We start from the raw sequence: 14,101 nt of genomic DNA, 5'->3' as shown, positions 1-14,101 counted from the left end.
AGTGCGTCCCAAAAAACTATACACTTTTGAAATGGCTGCCAAATAAAAAATATATCATTTTTGGGGAAAAGACTTATATATATGGAAAGCCAATAAAGTAAACTTTCAAATGACACCAAAAAGTTGGAAAACTATTCATGCTTGAGAGAGCACTGCCACTGAAACAAAGGGCATGAAAATTAGACTGGGCTGGAATTAGCTTTCCAATTTCTTTCAGGTTTTTTGTTTGGAACTTGCAAAGTTGAGGGTTTTGCGACGAATTAATGATCAGTTGTGAACAGTTTGTTGTTTGAGAAAACTTCATTATCAAATTGAAATTTAATGAATGAGTGATCATGAATTGCAATTTTTTGTGAAGCATTTTGACACTATCATGCTTGTGGATCTCAGCTATGTGTTCATGGGAGTCAGGAGAATAGGGGGTAAGATAGGACTTAAGTAGGTGAAGTTCGTTGATGGGATAAAGGTCAACAGAACATTTAGTAACCCCTCCCTCCTGAGAGACTAAGCTCGGCTAGACTGGGCAGGAATTAGTCAGTTTTTTTTAGTGGTTAGTCCTTTAGAACTTGTTAAGCTAAGGGTGTTATGCTAAATTAATGAGTGAGATAAGTTTTGGTTTCTTAGGCAAATTTCATGAGATACTAAATTGAAATTTAATGCATGAGTGAACAGGAATTGTAATTTTAATGTAGGATATTCATCTTGCGGACCTCAGCAGTGTGTTCGTGTGAGTCAGAGTAATGTGATGGTACCTGTTACAAGCAAGATGGCAAGATATGGTAAGACTTGGTTAAAAGGGCATCCCTCTTATTTTTGCCATTTTACAAATTAAAAGTCACATATACCCTCTCCACTCCATTTCCCTGCCCCCCTCTCTCTCTGTCTCACTTCCTGGATTGTAGCCTTTTCAAAACTTAACTGCCAAGTGACCGGTGGCTGATGGTCAGGTTTTTTTTCATTGGATGATTACCAAGAAATTGACTGATTATGATTCATGAAATAATTCATTGAAAAAAAACAGAATGTTTGATTGATCACATTGAACATTGAATGAGTTGATTTATTGATAAATTGTTGATTAAATGACTGATAGGAAAAAGTTGATGGCCCAAATTCAGAATTTATCATTAAATCATTTTTCTGCTCTGGGCTTCACAATAGCAATCAGTTTCTCAACAGGATGGGAGGGCGGGAGAGAGGGGGGGGGGCTAAATGTTCTGTTGACACGTATTCCATCAACCTCCTTCTCCCACTTAAGTCCTATCTCACCCCCTATTCTCCAGACTCCCATGAACACATTGCTGAGAGCTACATGATAAAGTTGAAATGCTGCCCAAATAGTCTAATTTGTGTTCACTCATGCATTAAAGTTCAATTTAATAAATTATGAAATTTGCTTAAACAACCAAAACTAGTCACGGTTGATCATTAATTTATCACAACACCCTTAACTTTGCAAGTTCCAAAGGATTTGCCTCTCAAAAACTGACATAAACTGGAAGGCTTATTCCAGCCCAGCCTAATTTTCATACCCTTTGTTTCAGTGGGCAGTGCTCGCTCAAGCATGAATAGTTGTCCAACTTGTTGGTGTCATTTGAAAGTTGACTATATTGGCTTCCATATATAAAAGTGTTTTTCCCCAAAGTGCTATATTTTTTATTTGGCATACATTTCAAAAGTGTATAGTTTTTTATGAACGCACTGTATAACAGAAGGGCATTTTCAGTGACTTGTCTGATCTTCATCTGCTCATTACTCTGTAATTATACATTTTGCTGAGAATCGTTCGGTGGATATTATTTATTTATTTGTTTATATATTTATTCATTAACTCATTGTATGAGAATGTGTACGTTTTGTTTAATTCTGTGAAAATGTATTTTCTGTTGTTACCAGTACCATAAGATAGGCAGCAGATAAATTGTCCATATCGTTTAAATTCAAATTTGATAAGAAAGGAGTACGTGTGATAAACATCATAACGCAACAATGAATGATCATCACCTAAGGGTCCATATGAGTCTTTGGTTTTAGGGCTCGTCAGGAATTCCTCTATAAAATGAATGTAGCTTCCAGGCTTTCCGCATCCCTGGACCTGATGGGTGTAAGGATTTGGCGCCCAAAGAGGATTTGGCTGTGCCACCCGGATGTCAGCCATGTCAGAGGTCAATCGTCCTGGTGATTGATACTCTGATTTTGTTGACCAGAGTGATGGGATAAGGATAGTGACACCTTTGAAGTAAACTCGTTTTCGGGAGGCCTGGTATAAAAAACGTGATCCATCGACGAACATTTTCTATGAATTAAAAAAATAGGACAGAATACTTCTGTTATTCGAGACAGTGGCATACAGATGGGGGGGGGGGGGGGGTGGCTCCTTTTGCCTCCAAAATGTTTTACGACAAAGAAAACTAAATATAAAAAGAAAATAGAAAAGGAAATAAAGGAAAAGAGAAGGGTGAAATATGATATTACCTTCTGAATATTATGTCAAAATCTATCCAAAGATTTGATTTTTTTAAAGTGTCAAAATTTGTGCTTGCTTGTTTTGCTCACTCGCAACTTTTTATAAATTTTGCCTGATACTCCATATCTAACCCCCTCAAATTTTATGGTTCATCACGCCACTGATATGAGAAAAAATGGAAATAATAAATAAGCAAACTTTTATTACTGAAAAAAATGAGAATGCATCATATCAATATGAAGGAGCAACGAAATCAATGTTTTTTAATGGAATAATAGGAAATAGCTGACCAGATAAGGGTGGATAATTAAATGGATGATTTTGAAAGGGAATGGGGTGAGTTTCCGCACTCTTTCTTCTAGACAACGGAGGGGGTGGGCTTCTGTAGAAATGATGCAAAGAGAGTGGGGTGCTCAACTCGCCAAAGCGTGAAATGCGGGTGAGCAACGGCCCCTCTATCCCACTCAGGTGGTCATCTATGCCACATGCGTGTTCCCAAAATTCCAGGGTAAGGTGTATATACAACGAGCTTACTTCTAGAAAACAAAAACAAAAACAAACACTGAAATAAGGAGTCGTATAACATTTATCTGAAAATATTTGTGCCCGCTCAATCCTTGTGATTTTATTCTACACTGCATTTCGATATTATATGTTTTACCGTATTCCCCCACCCGGGATGGGGGGGGGGGGGCACCTCCATTGACGAGTGGATACCATGCGTGACCATGGGGTTTCGGAGAGCACCCTAAACAAGTATTTCCCATGTTCTGAAAATGCACCCCTTAACAAGTATTGGCATGTAAAACCCTACCCTAAACAAGTATTGGCACACGTGGGAAGACCTTGGAGTGGTTCAGGAATAACCTCTCTAACAGAAAACAATTTGTTTTTCTTAATGATCATTCCTCTAATATTTGTAATATTAATTGTGGTGTGCCACAAGGAAGTATTCTGGGACCTCTTTTGTATATAAATGATTTTAGCAGAGCATCTAAAATTTTGAATTGGATCAGAGCTAACAAATTATCAATTAACCTTTAAAAAATTGAATACATTTTATTCAGTAATACTATAGATTCGTTACCTTTTGGCATTTGTCTTGAAGAAATTCAACTGGAAAGTGTCTCATCAATTAGATTTTTGGGTGTTCATGTAGATAACAAACTCTCCTGTAAATGCCATATTGATATTTGTAAAACAATATCCCGAAATATAGGCATCATAAATAGGTTAAAAACATTTATTCCTGTGACTTCTCTACTTACATTATATTCTCCTCTTATATTACCATATATCAACTATGGGATCCCTTTTTGGGGCAATACACACCAAAATTTACTTTAGAAATATCATTATTACAAAAGAAAGCCTTTTGTATTATTTCATTATCACACCCCCTTTCTCACACTGATCAGTTTTTCCTTGATTATAACATTTTAAAGATGCAAGACTTATACCAATTTCAGCTAGGACAGTTTATGTACATGTATAAGAACAGTATGGTTCATTTCGCATTTCATGATTATGTTTTCTCAAAATAACAATTTTCCTACTAGACAGCCGATAACTTTCATCTACCTATCCTAAAAACTTGTTTTGCTCAAAATACTGTTATTTTCACCGGCCAAAACTTTTGGAATTCCCTCCATAAAGATATTGAACAGGCCCCCTCCACCCACTCCTTAAAGAGAAAACTAAAAATATTTGTTACTGTCTTACCAAAGTAATTAATAATTAGTTTGTATATTTTTAGTATCGTCTAAGCACGCTATTAAGTCACACTCTCTTTGATCCACGTTTGCACTCTCGTTCTTGTCCCCCCCTCTCTCTCTCTTTCTGACCCTTTCTCTCTACATATCTATCTGTGTGTGTGTCTCCCTCTCTGTCTGTCTCCTCCCCTTAGCCCTCAAGTCTCTTCCTCTCTTGCTCCCCCTTCAGTAGTTTATTTCTTCTCTCTCCCCTCTATTCTTCATCGTGACTGTCTTTGTTTTCTTTTGCGTTTTTAGTATCGTCCCGTATCTCTGTCATCTTATTATTATTTCTAGCTATTACTCATCATCTTATTATTATTCTCATAATTCTGTTTTAACTTATTGTATTTTCTGATGCCTACACTTGCGAACGAGTCCCAAATTTTCCATTGTTTGATATATTATCTTAGGGATCCACGCTCCACAGCAATGCTTTTTAGTGGATCCCCTCATTTCCATATTTAAGATTTTGTTAAAACTATTTTACAAATGTTTTGGAATTGATTTGTAATCATGATTGATTTGAATTTGTTTATAATGTTAATGGAAATGAAAATAAAAACTTGAACTTGAACTTTAATAAAACGGTACCCTTGACAAGTATTCTCTGAAGTGACACTTAAACAAGTACAACGATGTCACGGACGTGATCGCCACGGACGTCGGCTTTACATTTACTTTCATTGGGTTCAGTACTACCCCACACAACTCGCTCAAGTCACAACTCGCTCAAGTTGGACCCTAAACCCTAACCCTATGGGCAAAATGTACATCCATAAAGTATATATTTGTATTTTAATACCCTCGCAAATTGGACCGTAAACACGTAGTTTTCCTAACGAAATATATACTTTTTTTTCTTCATTATTTTAGTGTTTTTGACACCCCTCATACACGTGCCCATTCACAGATGTAATTGCACACTCACTCTCCTAACCTGGGTACCTAATTACACATATATCAGTTGAGCTTTATGCTGTTATAGGGATTATAAGGTACAAGGTCCAAAGTATGGATCCTACTAGAACTAATATAGTACGATCCATTGCACAATCGTCTATTGTTTCCTCTCTTTTTTGCCAATTTCCTGTTTTCCTTTCTTTCCCTTTTCTTTCTTGGTTCTTAATCTCTTTACTCTTTTCCCCTTAATAGTATTACCAAAAGAAAAAGAAGTATAGAAGAAATCAAATAAAAAACAGCTCCCCCCTCACACACCCACATTACAAGATTCATCGCTTCCAGTATCCACAGAAATTATTTTCCTTGGTCTAAATTTACTTAAAGGTCAAGTCCACCCCAGGAAAATGCTTGCTTGAATAAATAGAGAAAAATCAAACTAGCATAGTGCTGAAAATTTCATCAAAATCGGATGTAAAATAAGAAAGTTATGACATTTTAAAGTTTCGCTTATTTTTCACAAAACAGTGATATGCACAACTAGGTGAGTCAGTCGATGATGTCCATCACTCACTATTTCTTTTGTTTTTTATTGTTTGAATTATACAATGTTTCATTTTTTAATAGATTTGACAATAAGGACCAACATGACTGAATCATATAGTATTAAACAATGCTAATTCCACATGTTCAGGGAGGAATTAATCATTGTATCACTTGACAATGAGGAGAAAATTAGAATATTTCATACAACGGTTCTTGAACGTGTTTTATTTTTTATTTATTTATTTTTTTCTTTGGGGGGGGGGGGTCCTAAAACTGTTACTAGTACAGCTAGGCATCATATTGGGTTCATGATGTAAGAATCGATGTAAGAACATAAAAAAAATGGTATGCTTTCTGTGGTGCTCCATCATAAAGAACATTAGTGGGTTTTTTTGGTACAACCAGAAACTGTCGTAAAATTATGTTTCCTGTTTCATTAATTAACCTAAAAGGTTCCAATTACGCGACAACGAATTATAATCAGCACCCTGACTTTCCCTTTCCTCTATTCATTATTTATTGTCTTCCATATTAAAGAGAACACCAGCAGTGTCCCGCAGTGAGTGCAACTGCAGTGTATTCACAGTGTGGAACACAACGTGAAATCGCCTCCACACTGTTAAATTTGAGCATTTGAACAGTGTGAAATAAATATTCGCATAGCCGACCATGTGACACGTTGTGAACAGTAACGCTGTGGAGGTGTCCAGGGTGTGAAAATATTGTCACACAGTATAATTTGAGCATTATAACACTGTGGATAATATGTTCACATAGTCTACTATGTGACACAGTGTGTTTCCCAGCAGAGCCACCTCGTTCCTTATTGGTTTGCTCACCCTCTCTCTTTCCATCCCGCACTATTTTTCTTGCCTGTGGGCAACATATTCTCAATGCATCCGTAATACTTTCGTGATAATCGTATATTACATCATTCCACCTGTTTCCTCAATACATGTGTTATACATCAGTAATTATTCGTTACATATCCCCAATGTTTGCAATACATTCGTCAACATTTACCACTTATTCTTCACATTCGAGAGCATCCGCATCGTATTCGCTTTATTTGTGAAATATCCGTGAATACCTTCATGATGTATTACAAATTCTACCCCTGGTAGAACAGTTTTCAGAACCGAGGTGGCTACCCAGGGTTATTATTATTATTATCGTCGTCGTTATTATTATTCCTCCGTCATTCATACGAGGAAATTTGTAATTGTTGGTCAGTTTTGTATGTTTTCTTACAACACTAAGATCCCCAATGGATTGTTTTTTGTAGATCCATTTTCTGCTTCTTTGGTGAACCTACATGTAAAAGGTTCCAAATACGGGACAACAGCATGTGCTAATCAGCACCCTATTAGACTTTTTCCTTCCTTCATTATTTCTTTTCTTCCCCACTGGAAAGAACACAGTGTCCCATAGTGTGTGCCACAGTGTCTATTCACAGTGTGGAACACAATGTGAAATCACCTTCACACAAATCTGAGCATTTTAATAACGTGAATCACATATTCGCATAGCCGACATTGTGAACATGCACGCTATGAACAGTCACACTGTCGAGGTGTCCACAGTGTGAAAATATCTTCACTCTGTTGATCTTGAGCATTTTAACAGTTTGAATTATATTTTCATATAATCCACTATGTAAGCACACTGTGTGCTTTCCAGCAGGGCCAACTCGTTCCTTATTAGTTTTTCTCCTCTCTTTTTCTCTCTCAATCCCGCACTATTTTTCTTGCCTTTGCACTAGGCTAGCTCTTGGGTAAATTGCTAATTCTTCCACTGCCAACTCATCCACTCACCACATGGTCTACCTTCATTAAGTATAATGCTATTCCGTCCATCAATATTTTGTCTAACAACCATTTGGTCCAATAACCATGTGGTCCAATCAACACTTCGTCTAATCACCAGTTCGTCTGAGACCATTTCGTTTCATAACCAGTTGGTCACATATTCGTTTTATTTTCATTCATTTTGCCCAATAAGCACTAAGTCTAATTAGACCAAATGGTATATGGACTAAATTGCTATTGGGTAAACTGGTTATTAGACACTGGCGTAAATCCGTGTTGAGGGGTGGGGGGGATGACTGAAATATTTTGGCATTTTTTTTGCAATCATGTTTTTAGATATGCAAGGAATTGTAATTGATATGTCTACAGTGGCGTACCGTGGGTCACGGCATTGTGGGGGCACCAGCAAAATCTTTGAATCACTGAGTGAGCGCGCGAAGCGCGCTCAGTTGCTAGTTATTCTGACCTAATAGATACATTTTAAGGACAATGTCATTGAACGGATATGTATCTCACTGATCAAATTATGCGAGCGCGAAGCGCGAGCTGAATTTTTTAAATATTCACACATAAAAAGGGACATTATAATCAAATTTGCGTAATCATGATAGTTACCTGTCTCGCTAAACAATGCGAGCGCGAAGCGCGAGCTGAAATTTTCGTATATTTTGACCCCAAACAGCGAGATTTTAAGGAATATATTTTAGGAATCCATTAAGAGTATGCATATCTCACCATAGTCATCTAATGCGAGTGCCAAGCGCTTGCTGATTTTAGTAGAATTACATCTGAACACATGAAACACTTTTTGTAGTCATTGCAATCATGATTATCATACGCATCTCACTAATCAAATATTGCGAGCGTGAGGCGCGAGCAGAAAATTTAGATAAGTTAGATAATTCAGACCTGAAGTGGGGCATTCTAAGGTTTCTTTGTAGGAATTAACTTGGACCATACGTATTTCATTAACCAAATGATGAGAGTGCGAAGCGCGAGCTGAAAATATTTGATATTCATATCAGAAAAAGGGACATTTTAAGGACTGATTTTAGGAATTCATGAAGAGCAGACATATCTCACCAATCCACTAATGCGAACGTAATCACGGACAGGAAATGTTTTTATATATACGAAGACCTTAACATGGGGCAATCACTTTTTGAGTCATGTAAAAGAAGCATAGGCCTATGTCACTACATAAAACAATGATAACTCAAGTGCTAGGAAATATATTTGGTTTATATTGACTTGAAAACGGGATGTTTTAGTACAACAGGATTATCGTTGAACAGACAATGCAAGCACCAGGAACAATGAAGACGTAGGCCCTGGGCAAATTATGTTTCATAAAGTTATGATAAAAATGTTTCTTATGTAATGTAACATAACATAATTATAATATAATATAACATTATAATGAATAATACTTTCTTCTTTCCCACTACGTTTCTTTTCCTTTCTCCCTCTTTTCTCCTTTTCCCCATTTCCCCGGGTTTTTTTTGTCAGCCGATGGGGGGAGCATGTGCCTCCCATGCCCCCCCCCCCCGTAGTTACGCCACTGTATGTCCATATGGCAAATACCCCTCCAATATTATTATTTTTTTACCCCATGATGGTTTAATGGTTTTATTAGAGATTACATTCAAAATTTTTTGACATTCCATCTTAATCCCTTCCCAAAGACCCCAACATTGATGAATTGGAAGAAACGGGGGTTTCTCTTCAATGTTATAATAAGGACATAAGTATATCAATTGGAAATGGTGAACTGGCTCTTTATTTGCATTTTATGATTCAATAATATTGTTTTATTTGTTAAGCGGTATTTTAGGAAGAATTTTCACCAATAAAACAATTATCTCTTGTGATTTTTTTTTATTTCTTTCGTAAAAAGTGGGGGGGGGGGATGATTGTACAGGCCATCCCCCCCTCCTCGAAAAGTGGGGGGGATATATCCCCCCCCCATCCCCCCCGGGATTTACGCCAGTGTTATTAGACGAAATAGCAATTAGACCATGTGGATAGTGGACGAACTGATGGTAGACCAAATGATAGTAGAGTTGGCAATTGGAAGAATTGGTATTGAACCGAATGAAAATAAACCAGCTGTTGCAGGGAAAGGAGAGGAGAGGGCTGGGCAACAGCCTCCAGAGGATCTAGCAAGACTCTTTTTTCCCCTTTTACCCTTTCTCTTGGCTTTCGGTCCGTCCTCCCCCATCCTTCTCTCTCTATACCGCTCTGTGGCCTGTGGGCGAGACCACTTGATTTTTTATTTACTTGATTGGTTTGTGGCATATCTTACGACGCCGTAATATAAATTACCATATCTATGCCGACTACATCCCGCTCTATATCTCCTTCAGGCTGATGCAATAAATGCAATCACCCTTTTTCATTAAAATTCATTCATTAAAATTGAATCCCTCCAATACTGGGCTCCTTCCATTTGGGCATTTGGTTCACGGGCTCAACTCAGGTCAAGTTGTCATCCATCTCTTTTTTTTTCGGGATGTACCATTGATCATGTTAATGCATCCCTTACGTATCGTTACCTATGGGTCATATTAGATTGTGGAATGTCCATGTTAAATCAAATAACCATCACCTGTCGATCTGAAAGGTATCAGCTCCGCAATATTGGGTTTATCAGAAAATATGAAAATCTGCCACTGTTAAAAATATTTTAGTGCGTGCACTGATTTTTTACGACTAGATTTCGGGAATGTCTCGCTTCTACAATTTACCCAACACCCCCCAACACCCAGTTGTCTAAACTCCAAAAGCTCCAGAACGCTGCAGCAAGTATGGTCACCCTATCAACAACAAAAAACATGTTCATATCACACCCATTCTGAAATCTCTTCATTGTTTAAAGGTCAGCGATCGCATCACCTTCAAAATCCTTCTCCTTGTATTCCATGCAATAAAACGATTCTGCTCCACTCCTGTCAGGTCCCTACGTTTATCCAACACTGGTTCCCAAGTTTTTCCCAAATCTGTTAAGACATGGGGGTATGGGCTTTTGCTCACGCTGGCCAAGTTCTACGGAATGATCCTCCACTGGTTATCCGTGAATGCACTTCCATTGACACATTTAAACGTTACTTTGTTCTTGAATCTCCATTAGTACCCTGATTCCTATTGATAGTATACTAGTATTGTAGGCCCCTACTTCTTTTTCTCTCTCTCCCTCTTTCTTTCACTGCGCCTTAGACGCTCAGCTAAGTGGTTTGGCGCACTACATATCCCACATATTATTAGTAGTAGTATTACTAGTATTATTATTTGCACTACTGTAGTTTGTTGTAGGGAGGAGGGCAGGGGGGGGGGGGGGCTGATGCAACAGCTTGCACAGAGGATCAAGCAAGACTTTTTTTCCTTTTTACCCTTTCACTTGGCTTTCGATCCGCCCCCTCTCTCCCCTCCTCCTTTTCTCTCCCTCTGTGTGTGTCTCTCACTGTCTCTACCTATATATCTTCCCCTCTCTGTCTCAGGCGGTTAAAATGAGTTTGTCTATACTGACCTTTATTGCCGATATCAAATCATCATTCTCTCCTACACTTTCATCAATAGCTAGCACAATATTGGTATATCCCCCGTTTTCCAAAACAACAGACGACTGCGATATCATTGCTCCTACTTGAATCATCATCAGACATGCTATTCCAAGGATGAAAATATATAAACCTGGCTTGGAAGCCATTCTGCGTCAGTAATTTGAAGTACCGATGGATATATATATATATATATATATATGAATTCTCAGCCAAAAAAATCAATTCACAGAAATGGTGTGTGTCTCTTTAGCTCCTACGAATGATTTAAATACATTTTCTCTCCATTGTTCGCAACGCCACATTGAAGGACGTCACGTACGCAACTAGCATGACTAGAGTTTGCCATCCCATAATGTTACACACTCGGCGCCCCATCGTAACGTGGATTCACATCCAGAGACCATGATCTGAATATTTACTACGTTCATTGTGCACTGCATTTTTTCTTTCCGAAACATTCAAATTCCCAGGGTTCTTCAATTGCGGGTTCGTACTGTTTATGTGCCCATACTACTACTAGCTAATATGTAATCGGGGAAAACCCCGATCGTCTCTCTCTCTCTCTTCATTTCTTCCACTCCATTTGTAAAGACCAGTGTCAATATTGTTGATCATGTATTCTCTATTGCTGCCCCCAACGAAAGAATAGCATAAGAACAGCACATATGATATCATTAGAAGTTCTACGCTTCTACATGTTCCAGAGTTATATTACTTTCTTTAGTTCACAGAATTCAGTAATTAAATGCTCTTAAGCAGTGCAGCTGAATAGATTTTGTATCAAAGTTGCGCTATGCAAATATAATGGTTATGATTATCATATGATGATTAGTTTTTATACCCCTTTCATAAACCCAATTATGCGGCTAATAGCAGCATAATTTGGTCGTAAAATCGGAGGAGGACCAGAGTTATCCGCATTATTTTGATGCTGCAATTATCCGCATAATAGCAGCATCGGGACAAGATTTTGAGTTTATGAACGTATTTCCAAATAATGCGGATAATTGCCATGGTGCGGTAACAAGGTCACCCTTTTCCAACACAACCGCATCGGAGGGGGCGTGTCCAGTTGTCATGACGATTATCCGCCTTTTTCAGGACGGGCGCTCGTAAAAATAATGCGGATAATTTTCGGAGTTTGTGAACGCAATTTTTATTGAATTATCCGCATTACTATTAGGCGGCTAATTGGAGGATAGGTTTATGAAAGGGGTATTAATCATTATCGTCGTCGTCATCATCATCATCATCATCAAATTTGTTAATGTAACAGTTATTGATGATGATATGTTGATAAATGATGGGCATTTTCATTGCGTCATGAAATTATCTTCTTGAAATAAGTTATGGGGATCATAGCATTTCGGCAATCGAATTATCATTTGAGCCTGATCATAAAAGTGTTTATTCCATTCGTTCATAATACTCGCCGTTAGCTGTGTGGAGATCTTCAGCCGTTTTTTTAATACATAAATTCCAGAATGGTTCATTTTCACGAAGAAATTCTAACATGGGTAGTGTTAAAATGCATATTCTTTTTTTCGAAAAAAAAAATCGTCCGTGACATAAAATTTTCCACTTCCGGTACGAATTATGCCTTTGAATACAGTTTAACTAGGATGATTATGAAGGTTATTTATGTAGACCCTTACTCATGTGGATACAAATTTCAAGAGTCCGAAAATGTCAAACACAAATTTAATCTCTATTCGTCTGTCAGTGACACTCGGTCACTCTTTGATATGCATTTGAAAAGAAAACCATCGCAGCCACCAAACCCCTCTTACAATAGCCATGATAACCATAAATAATACAAGCTACTGTAGTACATCACTTATCTATCCGTCCATGACAAATTGATCACGATCGTCTCCATTAACAAATGGCTTACAGTGGCAGGTTAAGAGGGTAAGGGGTTGAGGGGGGAGGGTCTAGCCTGCTAAGGGTTTTTAATCCCCCTTGGTCTCCCCTTCCCTGCTTTATACGAGGGTCGTGCAAGCAGAACAGGTGCGGATCTACAGGGGATAAGACGCATTACTTTGCAGCTCAATGCGATTTGGTCAAAGCAACTGGTTACCCCCCCCCCCCCTTCTTAGCAAAAAGCTAGACTCGCTACTGGCTTAGGGGGTGTTGCAAGAAAATATTTGCGATCAATTGAAAATATTCTGTTGCAATTTTACAGCTAATAGATCAACGTAAGCTGTAGCAAATCGGATTAAACTTCTTGTTTCAAAGAGCAGATCAGCAATCAATCACTAATTTGCAATTAACTGCAAGACATATGATTGATTTAGGGACCAAAAATAGATCGCAAGTTTCTTGCAACACCCCATTAGTCTTACAATTAAGGAAGTTAGAAATTGTAACAGCGAGAACCCATAAAAAATCAATATCGTATAAAAAATGAATTCATCATTTAGGTACTGATTTATTGATTTTTAACCTTGCTAGTGGCGATTCTGTCCACCACAACACAGAACTGATTGAATGCATAAAGAGAGTGTGGTAAAAGGTACGTATTTGATAGAGTTGATCTTATGAGGCAAAGGGAAGGCATGGCAAGTAACACCAGAGAGGTTTTTTCTTTTTCAGTGTTTTCCCCTCTATAAATGTGAACAGCTATTTGATACTATTGAATTATAAAGCTAATTTTGTGTGTGTATTCTTGGGTAATAGGACGATCATGGATTATATCATCTACTGAAGATGTTAAATTATTCTTCCATTCTTGTTCTTCTTAGGTACAGCATTAGATCAGGTAAGATATATTGTATATGCATCGATATGTATATACATAGGCGTACATCCGTCTCTCATGAATGAAACGAAACCTTATATTCTATAATGCTTGAATGGGCATTAGCATAAATAATGGACAGTGTTTGCCATCCCATAATACACACTCGGCGCCCCATCGTATAGTGGATTCAGTATACACTCTACATCCAGAGACCATGATCTGAATATTTACTGCGTTCGTTGTGCACTGCATTTTTTTAATTTCCAAAACATATTCAAATTCCCAGGGTTCTTCAATTGCGGGTTCGTACTGTTTATGTGCCCACA

General features: G+C 37.8%; 1 protein-coding gene across 1 annotated transcript in view; it reads right to left on the bottom strand.

Moving 5' to 3' along the window:
• LOC129269139 (calcium-activated chloride channel regulator 1-like) overlaps positions 1–11,405 on the bottom strand; it is a 45,150-nt gene extending 33,745 nt beyond the window's left edge. Inside the window, exons 1-2 of the mRNA XM_064105374.1 lie at positions 10,999–11,405; positions 2,005–2,296 (exon numbers count right to left, since the gene is read on the bottom strand). Coding sequence (XP_063961444.1) covers positions 2,005–2,296; positions 10,999–11,178 — 472 coding nt within the window. The 5' untranslated portion in view covers positions 11,179–11,405. The remainder of the gene's footprint in view (positions 1–2,004; positions 2,297–10,998) is intronic.
• Positions 11,406–14,101: the final 2,696 nt, after the last annotated feature.

This window comes from Lytechinus pictus, chromosome 10, assembly GCF_037042905.1.
Source record: "Lytechinus pictus isolate F3 Inbred chromosome 10, Lp3.0, whole genome shotgun sequence".
NCBI lineage: Eukaryota > Metazoa > Echinodermata > Echinoidea > Temnopleuroida > Toxopneustidae > Lytechinus > Lytechinus pictus.
This window is presented reverse-complemented; position numbering and strand designations above follow the sequence as displayed.